The sequence below is a fragment of the Oncorhynchus nerka genome, linkage group LG3 (genome assembly GCF_034236695.1).
Source record: "Oncorhynchus nerka isolate Pitt River linkage group LG3, Oner_Uvic_2.0, whole genome shotgun sequence".
NCBI lineage: Eukaryota > Metazoa > Chordata > Actinopteri > Salmoniformes > Salmonidae > Oncorhynchus > Oncorhynchus nerka.
Window position 1 is genome coordinate 38,934,190 of NC_088398.1, and position 27,280 is coordinate 38,961,469.

Consider the following 27,280-nt stretch of genomic DNA (forward strand, 5'->3'; position numbering starts at 1 on the left):
CTTTTCTCGTGGCAACAGGTCACAAATATTGCTGCTGTGATGGCACACTGTGGAATTTCACCCAAAAGATATGGGAGTTTTTCAAAATTGGATTTGTTTTCGAATTCTTTGTGGATCTGTGTAATCTGGGGGAAATATGTCTCTCTAATATGGTCATACATTGGGCAGGAGGTTAGGAAGTGCAGCTCAGTTTCCACCTCATTTTGTGGGCAGTGAGCACATAGCCTGTCTTCTCTTGAGAGCCATGTCTGCCTACGGCGGCCTTTCTCAATAGCAAGGCTATGCTCACTGAGTCTGTACATAGTCAAAGCTTTCCTTAATTTTGGGTCAGTCACAGTGGTCAGGTATTCTGCCGCTGTGTACTCTCTGTGTAGGGCCAAATAGCATTCTAGTTTGCTCTGTTTTTTGTTAATTCTTTCCAATGTGTTAAGTAATTATATTTTTGTTTTCTCATGATTTGGTTGGGTCTAATTGTGCTGTTGTCCTGGGGCTCTGTAGGGTGTGTTTGTGTTTGTGAACAGAGCCCCAGGACCAGCTTGCTTAGGGACTCTTCTCCAGGTTCATCTCTCTGTAGGTGATGGCTTTGTTATGGAAGGTTTGTGAATCGCTTCCTTTTAGGTGGTTGTAGAATTTAACGGCTCTTTTCTGGATTTTGATAATTAGTGGGTATCGGCCTAATTCTGCTCTGCATGCATTATTTGGTGTTTTACGTTGTACACGGAGGATATTTTTGCAGAATTCTGCGTGCAGAGTCTCAATTTGGTGTTTGTCCCATTTTGTGAAGTCTTGGTTGGTGAGCGGACCCCAGACCTCACAACCATAAAGGGCAATGGGCTCTATGACTGATTCAAGTATTTTTAGCCAAATCCTAATTGGTATGTTGAAATTTATGTTTCTTTTGATGGCATAGAATGCCCTTCTTGCCTTGTCTCTCAGATCGTTCACAGCTTTGTGGAAGTTACCTGTGGCGCTGATGTTTAGGCCAAGGTATGTATAGTTTTTTGTGTGCTCTAGGGCAACAGTGTCTAGATGGAATTTGTATTTGTGGTCCTGGTGACTGGACCTTTTTTGGAACACCATTATTTTGGTCTTACTGAGATTTACTGTCAGGGGCCAGGTCTGACAGAATCTGTGCATAAGATCTAGGTGCTGCTGTAGGCCCTCCTTGGTTGGTGACAGAAGCACCAGATCATCAGCAAACAGCAGACATTTGACTTCGGATTCTAGCAGGGGGAGGCCGGGTGCTGCAGACTTTTCTAGTGCCCGCGCCAATTCGTTAATATATATGTTGAAGAGGGTGGGGCTTAAGCTGCATCCCTGTCTAACCCCACGACCCTTTTTGAAGAAATGTGTGTGTTTTTTGCCAATTTTAACCGCACACTTGTTGTTTGTGTACATGGATTTTATAATGTCGTATGTTTTACCCCCAACACCACTTTCCATCAGTTTGTATAGCAGACCCTCATGCCAGATTGAGTCGAAGGCTTTTTTGAAATCAACAAAGCATGAGAAGACTTTGCCTTTGTTTTGGTTGTCAATTAGGGTGTGCAGGGTGAATACATGGTCTGTTGTATGGTAATTTGGTAAAAAGCCAATTTGACATTTGCTCAGTACATTGTTTTTATTGAGGAAATGTACGAGTCTGCTGTTAATAATAATGCAGAGGATTTTCCCAAGGTTACTGTTGACACATATTCCACGGTAGTTATTGGGGTCAAATTTGTCTCCACTTTTGTGGATTGGGGTGATCAGTCCTTGGTTCCAAATATTGGGGAATATTACCATCACTCAGTCAGACTGCTCTATCAAATCATAGACTTAATTATAACATAATAACACACAGAAATGCGAGCTGATTAGGTCATTAATATGGTCCGGAAACTATCATCTCGAAAACAAGACGTTTATTCTTTCAGTGAAACACGGAACCGTTCCGTATGTCACGGTTGTCATATGGAGGAGACCAAGGCGCAGGGTGATAAGCGTACATACTTCTTTAATAAAGAAAGAACACTGAACAAAACTAACCGTGACGCAAATATGGCTAGTGCAGACAGGCAACTAAACATAGAATAAGAACCCACAAACTACCTAAGGAATATGGCTACCTAAATACGACAATAAACAGCTGCCTCTCATTGAGAACCAATCTAGGCAACCATAGACATATAAACACCTAGACTACCAAAACCCTACACATACAAAAAACCCTAGACAATACAAAACCCCTAGACAATACAAAAACTAAACAAACCACCCTCGTCACACCCTGACCTAACCAAAAATAATATAGAAAACAAAGATAACTAAGGTCAGGGCGTGACACCATATTTTATCTAACGGGTGGCATCCATCAGTCTAAATATTCCTGTTACATTGCACAATCTTCAATGTTATGTCATTAATCACGTAAAATTCAGTCAAATTAGTTCGCAATGAGCCAGGCGGCCCAAACTGTTGCATATACCCTGACTCTGCGTGCAATGAATGCAAGAGAAGTGACACAATTTCACCTGGTTGATATTGCCTGCTAACCTGGATTTCTTTTAGCTAAATATAAACTACTGTGTATTGATTTTAAGAAAGGCATTGGTGATTATGGTTAGGTACACATTGGAGCAACGACAGTCCTTTTTCGCTAATGCGCACTGCATCGATTATATGCAACACAGAACACGCTAGATAAACTAGTAATATGTAGTTATAACTAGTGATTATGATTGATTAAGTTTAATGCTAGCTAGCAACTTACCTTGGCTTCTTACTGCATTCACGTAACAGGCGGGCTCCTCGTGAGGCAGGTGGTTAGAGCGTTGGACTAGTTAACCGTAAGGTTTTAAGATTGAATCCCTGAGCTGACAAGTTAAAAATCTGTCGTTCTGCCCCTGAACAAGGCAGTTAACCCACCGTTCCTAGGCCATCATTGAAAATAAGAATGTTAACTGACTTGCCTAGTTAAATAAAGATTAAATTAAGGTGTACATTATTTTTTTTTAAATCGGCAAAATCGGCGTCCAAAATTCCGATTGTTATGAAAACTTTAAATGGGCCTAATTAATTGGCCATTCCGATTAATCGGTCGACCTCTAATAGGGACAGCTGAATAACTGTTGAAGTTCTAGATAGCACATTTTTTCTTGTGCAGTGGCACAATTTCATGGGTCTGAAAGCACAATATTCAAAAGTTCTAATCACCTTGTAAATGCAGCTGTAATGAACTCATGTAAAATTTCCCATAACAAGCGTTCAAATCAACACGATTTGAAACTCTTGATCTTCCATATAAAAATGCCCATAACAAGCGTTCAAAGCACCTGTAAACAAACTGGACAGGTGAACAAAAATCGCTAATCGCAAATTACATTACTTGAAAAAAGCAAGTGAAAAATGATAATAACAAGTGTTCCGGGTAAACTCTTGGCCTTCCATACCTCACAGCAGGTGGCGGCATTGCACAAATAAATTGTGCGAACGCCATGATACCAACGAAGAAGCTGTGGGCATAACGGAGCGGCAAATATCAAACCTGTGGACAGGTGATTGGTAGTAAAAAAAATAGAAGACGTTTGGGCACATCGACGAGGGGAAGGATTTTAGCCAGATGTTAGCAAACTAGGCACTAATGTCGCAAATGACTCTACGATGTCACAAGGGACAGTTTCGGCACGTTTGTCAATCAACCCCACAAGTGGCAACTCGTGAGTGACGCAATTCGCTGTCTAGAAAAGGGTAACGTTAGCTAGCTAACGTATTAGTGTTGTTTGCTTGTTTAGTTAGCTGCAGTACAGTAGATGAGCTGACGTTAACCGTTGTTCTTGACCTGTCTTGTCAAACAAGTAACTAACGTTAGCTAGCTTTTCTACAACTAGCTAACAAGTTCTCAACAGCTAAAACATTTAAAACTAGCTAGTTATTTAGCTAGTAAGCTATGTAACGTTATCCAGCTAATATAACGATGTTAGTAAACGCTAGTTAGCTATACAACTGTCAACTAACCTTAACTGGTTTAGCACTAAACACATTTCGCTAGCTAGTCTACAGCCTTAACAGGCGCTAATTTATTCCTACAGTCAGGCTAACCACAACGATGTCTCGGAGGCGGCTTGACAACCGCAATTTACCTACTGGGTTACTTGGAGAAATTCAAACCCTTATCAATACGGAACCGATGGACAGTATGTACGAAATCACCGGCGAGTTGGGCAGGTGAGCCAATGCTAACGTTACGATTTCCCCCTTTTAAAGCTTTCTAATTCCTTCATTCTCTTCTCACATCTTGACCTTCTGACTTCAATGCATCACTGGTCTCTTGGATTATAGCGTCAAATGTGATTAGAAATAACGTTATCCTTAAAATTAGCTATAACATGGCACCTCTCTGTGGTTAGCTATAGTAGTTGACTAATAGTTAAGACTTTTTAACTACATTGATGCTTGAACTTTGTTTACCAACTGTAAATGCCTACCTACAATATAGCTAGCAAGGCTACCTCTAAGATTGTGTATCAGATAGTTTTGGTGTACCTAGAGATTTTATTGTTGGATAGGCTAAATGTTAGAAATTGCACCAAATAGGCAAGTCTACAAATAGATTTATGGAAAGGCATTTCTCACAAGATCATTTCGTTTTATGAAATTTCATGAAAATAGATAATTGGTGGAAATTTTTTGTTCCGTTTTCATACGATTACCTCATTGTCCTTTTGTAAGCGATGTGGCTATAAGTACATGAGCCAAACCTAACATTTGTTGCCTATCATAAAGGACCCATTAGGGTATGTCACATCGCCGGTGTCCCCAACCTTGCTAGTGCAATTCAGGAGGAAGGAAGCAAGGGCATGTGAAAACCAGACTTGAATTCAGCCACAGAAGAAATGAGGAAATCAATGTCTGGCAACTTCCAGTTTGTGTTTTTTCTTTCTTGGTGGTGTTGGCAAAGTTTGAAGGGGAAACGTTGGGCACATTAAGAATTTGTGCCCAAACAAAGATCTGTTATCATGGTTGAATTACCAGCCGCAGGACCCCCCTTGTCTTTGTTAGTCAGCCTCGCTCAGATATATTAAAAACGGCAAACGTTTCTCTCCACCCTGTGGCAAAAGGTGTAGAATTGCAGGAAATTAGCTGTAAAACAGCTCATTTTCCACTACCACATGGCGAAATGAGTAGAATTGAATGAAATTTGTTGTAAAATTGTTAAATGTTCTCTCCGCCCAATGGAAAATGTGTAAAATCCAGAGAACTTGCTTTAAAACTGCAACATTTCCTCTCCGCTGTCAACAGGAGGGCCACTAAAACTTTGGTCAAGAGCGTCTGCTAAATGACCTAAATGTACATTTTACATTTACATACAGTACCAGTCAAAAGTTTGGACACACTCACTCATTCCAGGGTTTTTCTTTATTTTTACTTTTTGTACATTTTAGAATAATAGTGAAGACCTCAAGACTATGAAATAACACATATAATCATGTAATAACCAAAAAAGTGTTAAACAAATGAAAATATATTATATATGAAATTCTTCAAAGTAGCCACCCTTTTCCTTGATGATTGCCAAGAGTGTGCAAAGCTTTCTCTCAACCAGCTTTGTGCGTTAGTCACCTGGAATGCGTTTCAATTAACAGGTGTGCCTTGGTAAAAGTTCATTTGTGGAAATTCTTTCCGTAATGCATTTGAGTCAATCAGTTGTGTTGTGACAAGGTAGGGGTGGTATACAGCAGATAGCCCTATTTGGTAAAAGACCAAGTCCATATTATGGCAAGAATACTTCAAATAAGCAAAGAGAAATGACAGTCCATCATTACTTTAAGACATGACGGTCAATCAATCCATAATATTTCAATAACTTTTAAAGTTCAAGTGCTGTTGCAAAAACCATCAAGCGCTATGATGAAACTGGCTCTCATGAGGACCGCCACAGGAAAGGAAGACCCAGATTTATCTCTGCTGCGGAGGATAAGTTCATTACAGTTACCAGCCTCAGAAATTGCAGCCCAAGTAAATGTTTCAGTTCAACTAAAAGACACATCTCAACATCAACTTTTCAGAGGACACTGCGTGAATCAGGCCTTCATGGTCAAATTGTTGTAAAGAAACCACTAAAGGACACCAATAAGAAGAGACTTGCTTTGTCGAAGAAACACAAGCAATGGACATTAGACCGAGGAAAATCTGTTCTTTGGTCTGATGAGTCAAAATCTGATTATTGGTTCTAACTGCTGTATCTTTGTGAGACTCATAGTAAATGAACGGATGATCTCCGCATGTGTGGTTCCCTCCATGAAGTATGGCGGTGGTGATGTGATGGTGTGGGGCTGCATTGCTGGTGAAGTTGTCTGTGATTTATTTAGAATTCAAGGTACACTTAACAAGCATAGCTACCACAGCATTTTGCAGTGATAAGCCATTCATTTTCAGCAGGACAATGACCTAACACACCTCCAGGCTGTGCAAGGGCTATTTGACCAAGAAGGAGAGTGATGGAGGGCTATATCAATGACCTGGCCTCCACAATCACCTAACCTCAACCTAATTGAGATGGTTTGGGATGAGTTGGATTGCAGAGTGAAGAAAAAGCACCCAATAAGAGCTCAGTATATGTGGGAAGTCCTTCAAAACGGTTGGATTAGCATTCCAGCTTAAGCTGGTTGGGATAATGCCACCTGTGCAAAGCTGTCATCAAGGCAAAGGGTGGCTATTTTGAGGGATCTAAAATATATTTGTTTAACCCTTTTTGGTTACTACATGATTCCATTTGTTATGTCATAGTTTTGATGTATTCTTTTATTCAACAATGTAGAAATTGGTAAAAAAATAAAGAACCCTTGAATGAGTAGGTGTGTTTAAACTTTTGACTGGTACTGTATGAACTGATGTTCAAATGGTAACAATGTCTCCTTCAGAGAAGACTAAAATGACCCAGATAGTGTGTGATTTTTAAAAAATGACTCAGCCCTCCCTCGCTCTGTCCTTGCTGCCAGGGGGAAATTTGCAGTGGTGAAGCGGTGCATGGAGAAGGCTACGGGAAAGATGTTCGCCGCCAAGTTCCTGCGGAAGCGGAGGCAGGGCCGAGATTGTCGGGCCGAGGTGGTGCACGAGATGGCAGTGCTGGAGGCGGCCCGCAACAACCCTCATGTGGTCAACCTGCAAGCTGCCTACGAGACAGACCACGACATAATCCTGCTGCTGGAATAGTGAGTTATTATTTAAAACGTTTTTTTTTTTTAAATGTTGCACTCAATGCTATCAGTTCAGTCGGTAACATTTGAAATGTTCATTGTTTCCACAACATCCACTTCACACCGCCATCAGCTTCCTCCACTACATCTGTCAGCTCCTTAACTCATGTATGTTTCAATTTTTTTTTAAATGTATAATAATGTACAGGACAGATGATAAACTGTTTAGATTTTAAATAGCCTATCATATACCTGAGACACTATAATGTGTGATTGCTATGGATGCACATTTAGACACATTTTGCTTCTGACTAACCCCCCCTCATTAACCGGGTCAGCAAATGGTTATATTTTTTTTACAAGACTAAAGGGACGTGACCAACAGAAAATACTATGCATGCATACCAGGAACTGACATTTTTCATTAAGAGCTGAATGGAAACATGCAACAATAGCAAGCCTATCATTTTACAGTCAAAAGGCTATATCATATAATTGAGCATGCAACCCCTGTAATGAAGCAGTTAATAAAACGCAGTTTTCAAATATTTGCCAAAATGTAATTTGCGGAAAAACACAGTTCTTAACAGCGCACCTAATGTGAGCAGTTCCATATATGACAGAGCTAAAAAAAATCTCTGTTAGAACCTAAAAGATGGGGAATCTAATACCAACAACTAGGATGGGTTGCTATGGCTAGGATGGTGCCTTAGGCTTCTGGACAGCAAAAGAAAGTTCATATAAAAACCAATAAAACAGTAGAGATTTTTTTAAAATTGAGCCTTTAAATAACTAGGCAAGTCTGTTAAGAACAAATTCTTATTTATGACAACCCACTGTTCTCTGGTAGGCCAACTGCCTTGTTCAGGGGAAGAACGACAGATTTTTACCTTGTCAGCTCGGGGATTCAAACCAGCAACCTTTCGGTTACTGGCCCAACGCTCTAACCACTAGGCTACCTGCCGCTAATGGCATGAAGATGTCTTTATAAAATTTCCTCCAGGTTTCTATGGTAGGATTTTGGCTAGGCTACTTTGAAGCAATGTAAGACATGGCTCATTATTTGAAGTAAAGTAAAACGTTCAGATTTCAAACCATTATACTGCCTCAAGCTCACGTTGCAAAGTGGTGGGTGACTCACTGATAGCCTGCCTACTGTTGACTATAGCCTATGGCCTCGAATGGGAATGTGAGGTGCCCTTGAATTACGAGTTGAGATTGAGAAATAATCGTGGTCATCAAGAGTTTAATAGCGATTGCATTTAGACTGGTTATTTATTGGGCAATGACTGGGTTTATAAAAGCACGTTTCACTCCCGTACCAGCTTTTTCAGGAGGTGCTTTCGCACAGTCTGACAGGTGATAGGCTATTCCGCTCCTCAAACTAGGCTCTGTATGCTGTGCGAGTATAATACATAAGATGTATGACTAGGGCTGTGGCGGTCATTACATTTTGTCAGCCTGTTATTGTCATGCAAAAGAATGCTGGTCTCACAGTAATTCACCGTTTATTAATGTAAACCTGTTTAGCATTTCCAGGCTTCTACCCATACAAGCTGCTGATGCACTCCTTTTGAACATCTACATAAAAAAAATAAGTATAATAAATCAATTTAATGTACACCATCACAATCAATCCATTAGTTATTTTAGTCAGTTCTAAAGCAACATGATAGGAAGCTCTTGTATTTCAGAAGAACAGAATATGAGTTGGCCTACTGTTGGCGTATGTTATCTGGCTATGCTCCATGCCATAGGCTGTAGGCATGTTCATTTAGAAGACAAGATATGCTTAAGTCCCGTGCCATTATTTTATCTGATTTTATAGAAAGAGGCATATAATTGAACTTAGCTGAAGAAAATATAAATATATTTTTCCCATTAGTGAGTGCGCATATGAAGTGGCTGTATTGAGTGTAAAAGTTATCATTTGAAACAGGTCCTATATGCTAGATTGAGAGTTATTTGTAACTTTAGTTGTGAATGATACAAACCTTAGACTGTCTTCTAAATCAAAACAGCATGGTACAACTATAGGCTGTTGATGATTTGAGAAAGTAGCACAAAAAAAGCTTGCACTCTGTTCCTTGCCTCAGGCTGCACAGCTGTTCTCATCAAGTTATCATATTTTCACTGATCAGACTATTCTCAATTGAGTCTTGTCTTTACTAATATGTAAACAGTTTCGATTTAGAATAGCCCGTTATCACATGGGCAGGCGAAAAAATACATGTCATCTGCATGCACTCAAAGTGAATGGAGGCGGTGCTTTTCCGCCAATCCATTTTGTAGGTTACTTTTGTAGGCTACGTCTAGTAGAGGTTGACAGGGAGTGAAAAGTAATTCCTGTCCCATCTTGTCATGTTAGTTATTTCCCTGTACTGTTCCTGATCTTGCAACAGTTCTATAACCTCAGAACTTTCATGTCCCTTCCATATTAAAAAAATCACTCCCGTCCCGTGCTCATTTTTGCGCCAGAAATGTGTAGGCTATTATTTGTTTTGGAAGTATTGAAAATAATTTCAGTAATTCAATATGCGACAGTGAAATGTAGTTGTCTTACCTGCACTTACTGTAGGCCGAAGTCTCCGTATTCTAAATGACCTAAATGTAGATGATTAAGGCTGGAGGATGAGGACAGACCCCAGCAGGATGGTCTGCTCAGCACCTTCATAAAACTGTAGCCTACAGCTGAACACTGTATACCATATGAACATTTACAACACATTAACATTTACAACTTGAACATAAAACACAAAATTAACCTGAGCGTCAGTACTGCATAAGTCAATCTATTTATATATCACTCTTCACCTCAGATGGCATGGGTTTAGTTAAATACGCAAACAATTGGGTTTGAAGGTAAACTTGTTAGGAGTAGAGCTTCATGCCGCTTGTCCTGCTCTCTGAGAGGTAGGCCACACAAGCTCACAGAAAGGGACCGCCGAGTGCTGAAGCACCTGTCCTTGGTTGCAACACTCACTACCAAGTTTCAAACTGCCTCTGGAAGCAACGTCGGCACAAGAACTGTTCGTCGGGAGCTTCATGAAATGGGTTTCCATGGCCGAGCAGCCACACACAAGCTTAAGATCACCATGCCAAGTGTCGGCTGGAGTGTTGCCACCATTGGACTCTGGAGCAGTGAAAACACGTTTTCTGGAGTGACGAATCACGCTTCACCATCTGGCAGTCCGACGGCTGGATCTGGGTTTGGCGGATGCCAGGAGAACGCTACCTGCCCCAATGCATAGTGCCATCTGTAAAGTTTAGTGGAAGAGGAATAATGGTCTGGGGCTGTTTTTCATGGTTCAAGCTAGACTTCTTAGTTTCAGTGAAGGGAAATGTTAATGCTAGAGCATACAATGACATTCCAGACAATTCTGTGCTTCCAACTTTGTGGAAACAGTTAGGGGATGGCCTTTTCCTGTGCCCGACCTCACTTGTATCCAAGATGGCATAGCAGTTCAGACGTCTTTTGTCCTCGTCTTGTCGTGTCCTATATATATATATATATACACACACAACTTTTTTCACGTACCTTTTTATATATATTTTTTAATTTTCCATAAACTCATCTTCAAAACACTCTCCTGCAACCCGCCTCACCAATTTATATTTATAAAAAAAGTATTATTTACCTCAAATCTGTAATCCTCCAAGAAGCTAGCCAGGAGCTAGCCAGGAGCTAATCCAGAAGCTAATCCAGAAGCTAGTTAGCTTCTTTACTGGCTAATTGTTAGTATTCAGCTAACCACGGTTTGTGGTCATCAGCTATCCTTTAGCTCGAAAATCTATCGCCAGTTTTGTACGGCTCGGAACGGAACATACCGGTCCAATTTTTCTCTCCATGTCCCTGGATTTCAACTGCTAACTCTGGACATTCATACCTGGATCTCACAGCTAGCTAGCTGCTATCCGCGTGACGTTATCTACCCGAAGGAGTTATCCGGCTGGCTCCTCCGTCGCGACGTTACCTGAACGCCCATCTGCGGCCCGCTAACAGTCTTATCGGCTGCTATCTGAATAGACAATCGGACAATTTTTAAAAATGGATTTATATCTATATTTTTTTCTTCTTGGGCCTCTAACTATATCTATTGTTTTTTTGTTTTGTGATTTGGATTAATCCCCTCTACCACACGGAACACCACCAATCTACTGACGGAACGCAAGAGGTGGCTAATAACAGACCTCCATCCTATGCTAGCTTGCTACCGATGGCCTGGCTAGCTGTCTAAATCGCCGTGACCCCCAACCAACCTCTCTACTCACTGGACCCTTTTGATCACTCGACTAAGCATGCCTCTCCTTAATGTCAATATGCCTTGTCCATTGCTGTTCTGGTTAGTGTTTATTGGCTTATTTCACTGTAGAGCCTCTAGTCCTGCTCACTATACCTTATCCAACTTATTAGTTCCACCACCCACACATGCAATGACATCTCCTGGTTTCAATGATGTTTCTAGAGACAATATCTCTCTCCATCACTCAATACCTAGGTTTACCTCCACTGTATTCACATCCTACCATACCTTTGTCTGTACATTATACCTTGATGCTATTTTATCGCCCCCAGAAACCTCCTTTTACTCTCTGTTCCAGACGTTCTAGACGACCAATTCTTATTGCTTTTAGCCGTACCCTTATTTTACTCCTCCTCTGGCGATGTAGAGGTGAATCCAGGCCCTACAGTGCCTAGCTCCATTCCTTTTCCCCAGGCGCTCTCTTTTGACGACTTCTGTAACCGTAATAGCCTTGGTTTCATGCATGTTAACATTAGAAGCCTCCTCCCTAAGTTTGATCTATTCACTGCTTTAGCACACTCTGCCAACCCGGATGTTCTAGCTGTGTCTGAATCCTGGTTTAAGAAGACCACCAAAAATTCTGACATTTTAATCCCAATCTACAACATTTTCAGACAAGATAGAACTGCCAAAGGGGGCGGCGTTGCAATCTACTGCAAAGATAGCCTGCAGAGTTCTGTCCTACTATCCAGGTCTGTACCCAAACAATTTGAACTTCTACTTTTAAAAATCCACCTCTCTAAAAACAAGTTTCTCACCGTTGCCTGCTGGTAGGTAGGTAGGTAGGTAGGTATCTCAAATGATTGCCTCGCCTGGTTCACCAACTACTTCTCTGATAGAGTTCAGTGTGTCAAATCGGAGGGTCTGCTGTCCATACCTCTGGCAGTCTCTATGGGGGTGCCACAGGGTTCAATTCTTGGACCGACTCTCTTCTCTGTATACATCAATGAGGTCGCTCTTGCTGCTGGTGAGTCTCTGATTCACCTCTACGCAGACGACACCATTCTGCATACTTCTGGCCCTTCTTTGGACACTGTGTTAACAACCCTCCAGGCAAGCGTCAATGCCATACAGCTCTCCTTCCGTGGCCTCCAATTGCTCTTAAATACAAGTAAAACTAAATGCATGCTCTTCAACCGATCGCTACCTGCACCTGCCCGCCTGTCCAACATCACTACTCTGGACGGCTCTGACTTAGAATACGTGGATAACTACAAATACTTAGGTGTCTGGTTAGACTGTAAACTCTCCTTCCAGACCCATATCAAACATCTCCAATCCAAAGTTAAATCTAGAATTGGCTTCCTATTTCGCAACAAAGCATCCTTCACTCATGCTGCCAAACATACCCTTGTAAAACTGACCATCCTACCAATCCTCGACTTTGGCGATGTCATTTACAAAATAGCCTCCAATACCCTACTCAACAAATTGGATGCAGTCTGTCACAGTGCAATCCGTTTTGTCACCAAAGCCCCATATACTACCCACCATTGCGACCTGTACGCTCTCGTTGGCTGGCCGTCGCTTCATACTCGTCGCCAAACCCACTTGCTCCATGTCATCTACAAGACCCTGCTAGGAAAAGTCCCCCCTTATCTCAGCTCGCTGGTCACCATAGCATCTCCCACCTGTAGTACACGCTCCAGCAGGTATATCTCTCTAGTCACCCCCAAAACCAATTCTTTCTTTGGCCGCCTCTCCTTCCAGTTCTCTGCTGCAAATGACTGGAACGAACTACAAAAATCTCTGAAACTGGAAACACTTATCTCCCTCACTAGCTTTAAGCACCAACTGTCAGAGCAGCTCACAGATTACTGTACCTGTACATAGCCCACCTATAATTTAGCCCAAACAAATACCTCTTTCCCTACTGTATTTAATTTATTTATTTATTTTGCTCCTTTGCACCCCATTATTTTTAATTTCTACTTTGCACATTCTTCCATTGCAAATCTACCATTCCAGTGTTTTACATGCTATATTGTATTTACTTTGCCACCATGGCCTTTTTTTGTCTTTACCTCCCTTATCTCACCTCATTTGCTCACATCGTATATAGACTTGTTTATACTGTATTATTGACTGTATGTTTTTACTCCATGTGTAACTCTGTTATTGTATGTGTCGAACTGCTTTGCTTTATCTTGGCCAGGTCGCAATTGTAAATGAGAACTTGTTCTCAACTTGCCCTACCTGGTTAAATAAAGGTGAAATAAATAAATAATACTATTGTGGCTGAATGGAAGCAAGTCCATGCAGCAATGTTCCAACATCTAGTGGAAAGCCTTACCAAACGTGTGAAGTTTGTTATTGCAGTGAAGGGGGGGGTCCAACTCCATATTAATGTCCATGATTTTTGGAATGATGTTCGATGACTTTGGTTCCTTGAGCTTGGTTCCTTCATTGTTAAAGACAACTATCATATTTAGCTAAAACATTGCTCTTTCCTTGGCTCTAATGTTAGTGATGGTCCTTGGCTGGAGCAAGACGTTGCAATTCCTCCATCAAAGGCTTCATCATTTATCCTTCTGACATAGGTTAGCATTTGAGGTAGCCTCATGACTGGCTACAAATGGAGCAAGGCGCAAGAGTGAGGGGAGGGGGGAAATGACTGACTTTCCTTTTTTTAAATTAAATGATATTAAGTAATCTATATTAGGCCTAGCCTACAGTTGGGGCTCCCGATCCAGTGCCTGGTTCGATTCCAGGCTGTATCACAACCCACCATGATTGGGAGGCCCATAGGGCGGCGCACAATTGGCCCAACGTCATCCGTGTTAAGGTTTGGCCGGGGTAGGCTGTCATTGTAAATAAGAATTTGTTCTTAACTGACTTAAATAAATTAACTGGTTTTATATAGAGAAATCTTTGGAGGGAGTTGAAAGTCCGTGTTGCCCAACAACAGCCCCAAAACATCACTGCTCTAGAGGAGATCTGCATGGAGGAATGGGCCAAAATACCAGCAACAGTGTGAAAACCTTATGAAGACTTATAGAAAACGTTTGACCTCTGTCATTGCCAACAAAGGGTATATAACAAAGTATTGAGATAAACTTTTGTTATTGACCAAATTCTTATTTTCCACCATCATTTGCAAATAAATTCATTAAAAACCCTACAATGTGATTTTCTTTCTCATTTTGTCTGTCGTAGTTGAAGTGTACCTATGATGAAAATTACAGGCCTCATCTTTTTAAGTGGGGGAACTTGCACAATTGGTGGCTGACTAAATACTTTTTTTGCCCCACTGTATAATTCTTAACTATTCTTGTACTGCTGGTTCCTGTAGACTTTTGATCCTGTCCTGAATTTGACTCTAGAACTAATCTCCCATTCCTACCAGAATCCCAGGGGACCCGTGTCAATGCAGATAGCCCGGTTAGCCAATGTGCGGGAGCACTGGTTGGTTGGGCCAATTTAGGTAGTATGTACATGAATGTATAGTTAAAGTGACTATGCATTTATGATAAACAGAGAGTAGCAGCAGCGTAAACAGGGTTGGGGACACACACACACAAAATGCAAATTGCCCGGGTAGTCATTTGATTACCTGTTCAGGAGTCTTGGTGTGATTTTTGATTGCATTTGCATTGATAACAATGGTTAGATGGACAATAGACCCCTGAGTACCAAGCCGTTAGGACCTGATGGCCAGTTGGGTACTACCAAAGCATGTCCAGAGTAGAGGTTGACCGATAAATTAGGGCGGATTTCAAGTTTTCATAACAATCGGTAATCTGCATTTTGGACATCGATTATGGCCGATTACATTGCACTCCACGAGGTGACTGCGTGGCAGGCTGACTACCTTTTTTATGCAAGCGCAGCAAGAGCCAAGGTAAGTTGCTAGCTAGCATTAAACTTATCTTTTAAAAAACAATCAATCTTAACATAATCACTAGTTAACTACACATGGTTGATGATATTACTAGTTTATCTAGCTTGTCCTGCTTGCATGTAGTCGATGTGGTACCTGTTAATTTATCATTGAATCACAGCCTACTTCGCCAAACGGGTGATGATTTAACAAGCACATTCGCGAAAAAAGCACAGTCGTTGCACCAATGTGTACCTAACCATAAACATCAATGCCTTTCTTAAAATCAATACAAATGTATATCTTTTTTTAAACCTGCATATTTAGTTAATATTGCCTGCTAACATGAATTTCTTTTAACTAGGGAAATTGTCACTTCTCTTGCGTTCTGTGCAAGCAGAATCCGGGTATATGCAGCAGTTTGGGCTTCCTGGCTCGTAGCGAACTGTGTGAAGACCAGTGCTTCTTAACAAAGACCGTAATTAATTTGCCAGAATTGTACATAATTATTTACATAACGTTGAAGGTTGTGCAATGTAACCACAATATTTAGACTTAAGGATGCCACCCGTTAGATAAAATAAGGAACGGTTCCATATTTCACTGAAAGAATACTTTTTTTTCTCAATGATAGTTTCTGGATTTTATCATATTAATGACCTACGGCTCGCATTTCTGTGTTATATTATAATTAAGTCTATGATTTCATAGAGCAGTCCGACTGAGCGTTGGTAGGCAGCAGCAGGCTCGTAAGCATTCATTCAAACAGCACTTTCCTGCATTTGCCAGCAGCTCTTCGCTGTGCTTCAAGCATTGTGCTGTTTATGACTTCAAGCCTATCAACGCCTGAGATTAGGCTGGCAATACTATAGTGCCTATAAGAACATCCAAGAATAGTCAAAGGTATATGAAATACAAATGTTATAGAGAGAAATAGTCCTATAACTACAACCTAAACCGTATTGCCTGTGAATATTGAAGACTCATGTTAAAAGGAACCACCAGCTTTCATATGTTCTGAGCAAGAAACTTAAACGTTAGCTTTTTTAGATGGCAAATATCGCGCTTTTACTTTAATCTCCAACACTTTGTTTTTGCATTATTTAAGCCAAATTGAACATGTTTCATAATTTATTTGAGACTAAATAGATTTTATTGATGTATTAAGTTAAAATAAGTGTTCATTCAGTATTGTTGTCATTATTACAAATGTATATAAAACTCGGCTGATTTAATAGACATTGGCTTTTTTTGGTCCTCCAATAATCTGTATCGGCGTTGAAAAATCATAATCGGTCGACCTCTAGTCCAGAGTGCATAAAAGGAGATTACCGTGGCTCAACGGTCTTGTGGAATTTTACTGTAGTCATGACTCATGACTGCCGGTGTGGCGCTAATACAGCCACCTAGGGTTGAGCGATATGACCATATCTTTTCATCATTTACACTATCATTCAAATGTTTGGATACACCTACTCATTCCAGGGTTTAATTTTTTAAATTTTATTTTTAAATGGACCATTTCTACATTGTTTTTTGGGGGGGTTGTATCATTTGATTTACACAACATGCCTACCACCTTGAAGATGCAAAATATTTTTTTGTGAAACAAACAAGAGAAGACACGCATGCTCAAGTTCTGTTTTTGTGTGTGTAACTATTCACCCCCCCCCTACTTTGTAGAGCCACCTTTTGCAGCAATTATACCCCAAGACACTTGCAGCTGTGTCTCTATAAGCTTAGCACATCTAGCCACTGGAATGTTTGCCCATTCTTCAAGGCAAAACTTCTCCAGCTCCTTCAAGTTGGATGGGCTCTGCTGGTGTACAGCAATCTTTAATTCATACCACAGATTCTCAATTGGATTGAGGTCTGGGCTTTGACTAGGCTATTCCAAGGCATTTAAATGTTGCCACTGAAGTGTTGCTTTAGCAGTATGCTTAGTGTCATTGTCCTGCTGGAAGGTGAAACTCCATCCGTCTCAAATCTCTGGAAGACTGAAACCGGTTTCCCCTCAAGAATTTCCCTGTATTTAGCGCCATTCATCATCCATTCAATTCTGACTAGTTTCCCAGTTCCTGCCGATGGAAAAACATCCCCACAGCATGATGCTGCCACCACCATATTTCAATGTGGGGATGGTTTTCTCGGGGTGATGAGAGGTGTTGGGTTTGCGCCATCCCTTGATTGCCAAAATGCTCAATTTTAGTCTCATCTGACCAGAGTACCTTCTTCAATATGTTTTGGAAGTCTCCCACATGCCTTTAGGCAAACACCAAATGTGTTTGCTTATTTTTTTTCTTTTAATTAAGCAATGGCTTTTTTTCTGGCCATTCTTCTGTAAAGCCCTGCTCTGTAGAGTATATGGCTTAAAGTGGTCCTATGGACAGATACTCCAATCTCCACTGTGGAGCTTTGCTGCTCCATCAGGGCTACCTTTGATCTCTTTGTTGCTTCTCTGATTAATGCCCTTCTTGCCTAGTCTCTGAGTTTTGGGCGGGGGCCCTCTCTTGGCAGGTTTGTTGTGGTGCTATATTCTTTCTCTCTTTTTTAATAACGGATTTAATGGGACTCCATGGGATGTTCAAAGTTTAATATCCAAACCCTGATCTGTGCTTCTCCACAACTTTGTTCCTGACCTGTTTGTAGATGTTGGTCTTCATGGTGCCGCTTGCTTGGTGATGCCCCTTGCTTAGTGGTCAAACTGTCCACTTAGGAAGCAACACTGGTTGACAATAAATTTCACATGCTGTTGTGCAAATGGAATAGACAACAGGTGGAAATTATAGGCAATTAGCAAGACACCCCCAATAAAGGAGTGGTTCTGCAGGTGGTGACCACAGACCATTTCTCAGTTCCTATGCTTCCTGGCTGATGTTTTGGTCACTTTTGAATGCTGGCGGTGCTTTCACTCGTGGTAGCATGAGACGGAGTCTACAACCCACACAAGTGGCTCATGTAGTGCAGCTCATCCAGGATGGCACATCAATGCGAGCTGTGGCAAGGTTTGCTGTGTCTGTCAGCGTAGTGTCCAGAGCATGGAGGCGCTACCAGGAGACAGGCCAGTACATCAGGAGACGTGGAGGAGGCCGTAGGAGGGCAACAACCCAGCAGCAGGACCGCTACCTCCGCCTTTGTGCAAGGAGGGGCACTGCCAGAGCCCTGCAAAATGACCTCCAGCAGGCCACAAATGTGCATGTGTCTGCTCAAACGGTCAGAAACAGACTCCATGAGGGTGGCATGAGGGCCCGACGTCCACAGGTGGGGGTTGTGCTTACAGCCAAACACTGCAGGACGTTTGGCATTTGCCAGAGAGAACACCAAGATTGGCAAATTTGCCACTGGTGCCCTGTGCTCTTCACAGATGAAAGCAGGTTCACACTGAGCACATGTGACAGGCGTGACAGAGTCTGGAGACGCAGTGGAGAACGTTCTGCTGCCTGCAACATCCTCCAGCATGACCGGTTTGGCGGTGGGTCAGTCATGGTGTGGGGTGGCATTTCTTTGGGGAGCCGCACAGCCCTCCATGTGCTCGCCAGAGGTAGCCTGACTGCCATTAGGTACCGAGATGAGATCCTCAGACCCCTTGTGAGACCATATGCTGATGCGGTTGGCCCTGGGTTCCTCCTAATGCAAGACAATGCTAGACCTCATGTGGCTGGAGTGTGTCAGCAGTTCCTGCAAGAGGAAGGCATTGATGCTATGGACTGGCCCGCCCGTTCCCCAGACCTGAATCCAATTGAGCACATCTGGCACATCATGTCTCGCTCCATCCACCAACGCCACGTTGCACCACAGACTGTCCAGGAGTTGGTGGATGCTTTAGTCCAGTTCTGGGAGGAGATCCCCCAGGAGACCATCCGCCGCCTCATCAGGAGCATGCCCAGGTGTTGTAGGGAGGTCATACAGGCACGTGGAGGCCACACACACACTACTGAGCCTCATTTTGACTTGTTTTAAGGACATTACATCAAAGTTGGATCAGCCTGTAGTGTGGTTTTCCACTTTAATTTTGAGTGTGACTCCAAATCCAGACATCCATGGGTTGATAAATTTGATTTCCATTGATCATTTTTGTGTGATTTTGTTGCCAGTACATTCAACTATGTAAAGAAAAAAGTATTTAATAAGAATATTTCATTCATTCAGCTCTAGGATGTTATTTTAGTGTTCCCTTTATTTTTTGAGCTGTGTGTGTGTGTGTGTATATATATATATTTATTACTGAGATCATGTGACACTTTGAATGCACACAGGTGGACTTTATTTAACTAATTATGTGACTTCTGAAGGGAATTTGTTGCACCAGATCTTATTTAGGGACTTTATAGCAAAGGGGTGAATACATATGCACGCACCACTTTTTAAAATATATTTTTTTACTTCTTTTTAAAAAAAATTCACTTGACCAGTTTGGACTATTTTGTGTATGTCCATTACATGAAATCCAAATAAAAATCTATTTAAATTACAGGTTGTAATGCAACAAAATAGGAAAAAACGCAGAGGGGGATGAATACCTTTGGAAGACACTGTATGAAATAACACATGGAATCATATAGTAACCAAAAAAGTGTTAAACAAATAAATTGAGATTCTTGAGATTTTTCAAAGTAGCTACCCTTTGCCTTGATGACAGCTTTGCACACTGTTGGCATTCTCTCATCCAGCTTTGTAATTTAATCATCTGGAATGCATTTCAATTAACAGGTGTTCCTTGTTAAAGGTTTGAGACAATCACTTGTGTTGTGACCAAGCTAGGGTGGTATATAGAAGATAGCCCTTTTTTGGTAAAAGACCAAGTCCATATTATGGCATGAACTGCTCAAATAAACAATGAGAAACCACAGTCCATCATTACTTTGAGGCATGAAGTTCAGTCAATCCGGAAAATTTTAAGAACAAGAAAGTTTCTTCCAGTGCAATTACAAAAACCATCAAGCGCTATGATGACACTCATGAGGATAGCCACAGGAAAGGAAGACCCAGAGTTACCTCTTCTGCAGAGGATAAGTTCATTCGAGTTACCAGCCTCAAAATTGCAACCCAAATATATTCTTCAGAGTTCAAGTAACAGAAACATCTCAACATCATCCTTTTCAGAGGAGACTGCATGAATCAGGCCTTCATGGCCGAATCGCTGCAAAGAAACCACTTCTAACAGACAGCAATAAGTAGAACACACTTGTTTGGGCCAAGAAACAAGAACAATGGACATTAGGCTGGTGGAAATCTATCCTTTTGGTCTGAGTCCGAATTTGCCATTTTTGGTTCCAACTGCTGTGTCTTTTGAGATGCGTAGTAGGTGAGCGGATGATCTCCGCATGTCTCGTTTCAACCGTGAAGCATGGAGGAAGAGGTGTGATGGTGTGGGAGTGCTTTGCTGGTGAAACGGTCTTTAAAATATATATATATATATATATATTCAAGGCATGCTTAACCAGCATGGCTACCACAGCATTCTGCAGCGATACGCCATCCCATCTGGTTTGCGCTTAGGGGGAAGATTAATTTGTATTTTAACAGGACAATGACCCAACACCTCCAGGCTGAGTGATGTATCAGATGACCTGGCCTCCACAATCACCCGACCTAAACCCAATTGAGATGGTTTTGGATGAGTTGGACTGCAGAGAGAAGAAAAAGCAGCCAACAAGTGCTCAGCATATGTGGGAACTCTCAAGACTGTTGGAAAAGCCTTCCAGGTGAAGCTGGTTGAGAGCATGCTAAGAGTTTACAAAGCTGGCAAAGGGTGGCTACATATAAAATGTATTTGGATTTGTTTAACACTTTGGTTACTACATGATTCCATATGTTATTTCATAGTTTTGATGTCTTCGCTATTATTCTACAATGTAGAAAATAAAAAGAAACCCTGGAATGAGGTGTCCAAACTTTTTTGAATGATACCGTACACCTTAATATATTTTCTCTAAATAAGCATTGCACAATTTAAAGGTCAACCACACTGCATTTGAATCAGTCAGCAATAATCTAATGAATGCAGGGCTTGTGAAGTTGTACCTAAATATAAGCCATCCACAACCATTAGTCCAATAATTTAATTATTGTATCAAAATAGTTTAACCTGCTTTTTCTTTTGTAATAAGCACTATCTGGCCTTCAAGTCTGTCTATGAAAATGCCATTTTTTTTGTCACAAATGTAACTAGAACCATGCATAATGCACATTCACTAATGATAACTTCTTGTAGCAGGCATTAAACTATAGAAATTAACACAGGTCTCATCAACAATGTCTCAAGCCAACTTGCTAGTGATTAGCCAGCTAATCTTTGTATTTCAAGTTTAGCCAACTTGGATCTATTTGAACAGTTGAATTGTTATGAACATACCCTTCTGTCTGTCTCCAACTGTTTGAAAAGCATGTTCGCCTGTACACTGTTCAGATGTTGAAATCAAGTCGCCTATCTTATTTCTCAGAAGGAGAACGAGTTGCCAATTCCATATATAATTGTGTTTTATGCTTATTGCACATTTGTAAAACAGACTTGACAGCTAAGTATAACGTTATTTGGTGCCCCAATACAGTGCGTCAAACTGAGCATTCATTTTCCAGCATCAATATTCATTGATACTCTCATTTTAGTCACTACTCTACACGCAATTTGAGTAATTGAGACAACTTTCATAATGATACCCTTTTTAACTTCTCCTTTATTACAGTAAGATAATGTTTCAATGTGTTTGTCCATGTGACCGATTTCTGTTGGACCAAACCTCAAATGCAAATAGCGAGTTGAAACTGCTTTTTAGAGATGATGTGATCTCTCTCTCTCAACTGTGTTGGTGAGAGAGGTAGGGGGAGGGGCTCAGGGTGTGTGTGTGTTTGTAAACCATAGAGGAAGAGGCAAACCGAGAGGTTTCACTCTTGCTAAAATCTCTCTAAAATAAGGCCAATGCGTTTCTACAGTATGGGCTTATTTTGGACATTAGCTTGTCTGCTGCCTTTTGGACAATGATTCCCATTGTTAGGGCGGAGACGTGTATAATGACGAGATGGATACACAGATCTCTGGTGTAAATGGGAAGGTGCACACAGCTAAGGAGCGAAGGAGACGAGACTAAAAATACAACGCGAGAACAAGCGGACATAAACACATGAAAAATAACACAACCTTGATTTGTGCAATACAGACATTTGGAATATCGTGCAAAGACATTCATTTGAAAGACTGCCCAGCCCTGCAGTCACCGCAACAGCCCTATACATGACGACTGACAAACACGTGCCAATTTAATTCCACAAAATGATACAAATTAACCTATAGACCGTTAAGCATGACCAGATGTATTTTCAGAGGCTAACCAGTTAACCATTAACAATCCCTAGTGATTGCGCTTTGAACTTCATTGGAACGAGTACACCTTTTCTCTGAATCCAGCAAAACAAAAACTAGAATGTAGATTGGAGATAAAGAATTTAATCCACATTCTGTCCTTAGGTTGGAAAGTTCTGTTGTTCCTAAACTCCACCCGTGGCACTCTTGTGTATTGAGCGCCAACTCTAATAGAAACGTTTCAACCCTCCCTATTTGTTTCATTGAGTTTTGAAGAAAGCTTTACTAATCCTTCCACAAAAGCAGAGTGCCTTGTAAACTCTGAAAGGGATGGAATAGACTATTAGAAATAGCCAATTATCTGTTGCCAAACCTGAAATAATATGAAATACTTATATGCTCATCAGAGCCAAAACCACCTAGGTTTTATGAATGTAAGAATGCAACAATTTATGATATTTAGCATTAGACACTGACAGTACTGACAACTGTGTTTCACAGTGCGGCGGGAGGTGAGATCTTTGACTACTGTGACTGTGATGAGCTGCTCCCAGAGGGCCAGATCACACGCCTGATCAGACAGATGCTGGAGGGCGTCCACCTCCTCCACCAGACCAGCGTGGTGCACCTGGACCTCAAGGTCTGTCCCTCCACCCCTCTTAATGCACACACACACACAGACTAGTTTACAAACAGAAGTGCACTGCGCACACACGCATACAACAACATGTGCATACACCTAAAATACACTTCTCAAGTTTATTTGCTCCCTTTATTAATCTTTACATCACCACCTGCATATTTACATTTTACCAGAACGACTTACAGGAGCAGTTAGGGTTAAGTGCCTTGCTCAAGGACGCAACGACAGATTGTTCACCTAGTCAGCTTGGGGATTCAAACCAGTGACTTTTTGGTTACTGGCCAAACGCCCTTAACTGCTAGGATACCTGCCGCCCCACTTCTCCCCTGTAAACATGATCACATGCAGAAAGGATTGTGCTGTATACAGCTGTATTATGATCCTGCACAAACTTATGTCACCCTATTGGACTACTCTTCCCTCTTTCTTACAGCCCCAGAACATTCTCTTAACCAGCCTGGCTCCACTGGGGGACATAAAGATTGTGGACTTTGGCCTGGCGCGCAAACTGGGCACAGTCGGAGAGCTCCGAGAGATCTTGGGCACGCCCGAGTACGTGGGTAAGGCAACGTCCATTTAACTTACGTCCAACATTCCCTAAACCAGTTGCAAATAAGTCTGACTTTCTGACTTTCTACACTATCAATGTTGCCTCTCTTTCTCCCTTGTTATTCCATTCTAAACTACGAGCTTAGCTCCAGAAATTCTAAACTACGAGCCTATCACCACAGCAACTGACTTGTGGTGAGTCATCACAATCAACACTATCAAATTCAATGACTGTTGATAGATATGTGCGTCCGTGCCTGCCTGCCTGAGGCACTTGTGTGAAGTGTGTGTTTGCAGGTCAACATGCGTGTGTACTCTGACACATTTGTACTAACTGTGTTCTGGGTGTGTTGTTCCTAAGGAGTGTGGGGGTGATAGCCTACATGCTGGTGACGGGTGAGTCTCCGTTTGCAGGGGACGACAAACAGGAGACGTACCTGAATGTGTCCCAAGTCAATGTGGACTACAGCCAAGAGGCCTTCTCCAGGGTGTCGGAGCTCGCCGTCGACTTCATCCGCAAGCTGCTGGTCAAAACACCAGAGTAAGTGGGAATGTTGCAGACCAATAAAAGTTCAGGGAATTCAAATCATAAGGGAAGTACTGCTACTGACTGGAAGTGTTGTCACAAATTGTGTTTAGCAATACAGATGATAATGAATGAATTCTTGTTTTTGTACTTACTATATACCTTTTTTCATTTTAAATATTTGTGTTTTGTGAGATATAAATTCAGCTAGAACTTTCACCTCTTGGTGTTCACTTTGGTCTGTCTTCACCCTCTCCACACAGGGACAGGTCCAGTGCAGCCGACTGCATGACCCACCCCTGGCTGTGGCATCAATACCCAATTACCGAGCCCATCACGCCACGTACACCCCGCGAGAGGAGCAGCGGTAACAAGTGGGCCGCCCCACCCGAGGACCCAGAAGACAAGGAGAACTTCACCTTGGACTCGCACCACACCCACGCCAAGAGGTTTCGGTTTGAGGTGGAGACGCCCGCCTCCGACTTTTGAGGGGGAAAGAGCGACGCAAGCGCCCTCCCTCCTGCGACCTCCCCTTATGATTTTATTGGTTTTATGCAGCAATGAACCTGCAGGCAGCACTGTTGCCTACCCAAGAGCTATTCAGTTCTGTTCTACCGCTCGCTTGTATCCAGTGTGTCCAGCCAAACCAAAGTTAACCAGCTTACTTTGTGATCTAATGAGTAATAGTATTTTATAGTGAGCTGTTTTTGTCTTTTGTTTTGTCTGGTTCATTTATGTCCCTGAATCTACAGAGAATGGGTGGCCAGGTATATCTTAAGGGAAAACTATGCTATACTGTTTTTCCACAAACTTTTAAGAGACATTTTAAACAGTCAGCATATTATTACTTGACCATTTTTGCCAGAATGCTAATAAGTTGTCGTAAGTGTTCTTAGATGCCCCAAAGTATTTTTTGTATTTTGTGCTAAAAGCATTCGAAAGAACACTGAGCTGTGCATATACAAGCTAAATCAGTCTATTTGAGGTCGTGAAAGTAAAGTATCCTCGTACTATATGCTTAATTGCTTGACCCAAGATGTGCATTACCTCCCTACTCTCAAACAAGCATCAGCTTCGGGCCATGGCTTATGCCGAGTGGCATATTCCATTCCATTCCATCTGACATTCCCTTGTCTAGTTCTTAGACACTCTACAACACACCACATCTGAAAACACGTCATTGAAGACAGGTTTTCTATGCACACATTACCCAGCTTTGGCCTGCATAATAAGTAAGCCAATGAGTCACGCTATTTTCTGTCAATTACAGTGTTTATTGTTTACCTGAACTCTCCTGGTTTACAATTCCACAGTAATAGAGGCGGTTTAAGAGGGCTCTAAAAAAGGTGACTCATGGACAGTTCACACCACACCCATGCTTACTCAAATGTTTCTGCAAAGTTGTCAGTTCCTCTTTAATCATTAGCTTAAGGCAAATGTGACTGAAGCACTTTCTATTTATCATCTGGGTATTCATCATGAATTACTGGAAAATAACCATGTCCTCTGAAGTGTTTTTAATTCCATGTTTTTTTTAAAACGATAACTTGAAAACAAATTATTTTCTGATGTTCACCAAAGTAATCTAATCTGTATCCCTTTAATCAACATTAAAAAGCTATTCCATTTTTCTAGGGCTAGGAGTCCTTTAAAGCTCAATGGGAATCAGGTACCGTGCATTTGGAAAGTATTCAGACCCTGACTTTTTCTACATTTTGTTAATGTACAGCCTTGTTCTAAAATTGATTAAATAGTTTTTTCCCCCCTTCAATCTACACACAATACCCCATAATGACAAAGCAAAAACAGGTCTTTAGAAGCACATTTGGCAACAATTACAGCCTTGAGTCTTCTTGGGTATGACGCTACAAGCGTGGCACAACTGTATTTGGGGAATTTTTCTCTGCAGATCCTCTCAAGCTCTGTCCGGTTGGATGGGGAGCGTTTCAGTTCTCTCCAGGGATGTTCGATCGGGTTCAAGTCCAGGCTCTGCTGGGTCACTCAAGGACATTCAAAGACTTGTCCCGAAGCCACTTCTGTGTTGTCTTGGCTGTGTGCTTAGGGTTGTTGTCCTGTTGGAAGGTGAACCTACGCCCCAGTCTGAGGTCCAGAGCGTTCTCGAGCAGGTTTTCATCAAGGATCTCTGTACTTTGCTTCATTCATCTTTTATTTGATCCTGACTAGTCTCCCAGTCCCTGCTGCTAAAAAAAAACATTCCCACAGCATGATGCTGCCACCACCATGCTTCACCATAGGGATATTACCAGGTTTCCTTGGCATTTAGGCCAAATAGTTAAATATCGGTGAAGAGAAAAATTGCTGATTAAAGGGATACAGATTAGATTACTTTGGTGAACATCAGAAAATAAGTTGTTTTCAAGTTGTACTTTTTTTTTAAAACATGGAATTAAAAACACTTCAGAGGACATGGTTATTTTCCAGTAATTCATGAAATACCCAGATGATAAATAGAAAGGGCTTCAGTCACATTTGCCTTAAGCTAATGACCTCCCTGACCAAGGCCCTTCTTTAGGAAGAGTCTTGGTGGTTCCAAACTTCTTCCATTTAAGAATGATGGAGGCCACTCTATTCTTGGACCTTCGATGCTGCAGAAATGTTTTTGTGTCCTTCCCCAGAACTGTGCCTCAACAAAAGCCTTTCTCGGAGCGCTACGGACAATTCCTTCAACCTCATGGCTTGGTTTTTGCTCTGACATGCACTGTCAACTGTGGGACCTTTTTATATAGACAGGTATGTGCCTTTCCAAATCATGTCCAATCAATTGAATTAACCACAGGTTAAGTTGTAGAAACATCTCAAGGATGATCAATGGAAACAGGATTCAGTTGAGCTTAATTTCGAGTCTCATAGCAAAGGATCTGAAAAGTGATGTAAATAAGGTATTTCTATTTTTTATAAATAAATAAAAAATATATATTTTTTGCTTTGTCATTATCAGG

General features: G+C 41.5%; 1 protein-coding gene across 4 annotated transcripts; it reads left to right on the forward strand.

Moving 5' to 3' along the window:
• Positions 1-3,483: 3,483 nt before the first annotated feature.
• LOC115107707 (serine/threonine-protein kinase 17B-like) lies at positions 3,484-27,280 on the forward strand. 4 transcript variants are annotated; one of them, XM_029631283.2, is made up of 8 exons: positions 3,484-3,729; positions 4,071-4,206; positions 6,981-7,193; positions 23,104-23,242; positions 23,679-23,805; positions 23,941-23,989; positions 24,156-24,335; positions 24,584-27,280. In XM_029631283.2, the coding sequence occupies exons 2-8, from the start codon at positions 4,088-4,090 to the stop codon at positions 24,807-24,809; spliced, it is 1,053 nt and encodes a 350-aa protein (XP_029487143.1). In that variant the 5' UTR covers positions 3,484-3,729; positions 4,071-4,087; the 3' UTR covers positions 24,810-27,280. The 4 variants fall into 4 exon arrangements, with proteins under 4 accessions (XP_029487143.1, XP_029487115.1, XP_029487153.1 ...); XM_029631255.2 differs by having other exon boundaries at positions 3,484-3,698; XM_029631293.2 differs by lacking the exon at positions 23,941-23,989 and having other exon boundaries at positions 3,485-3,698; positions 24,209-24,335.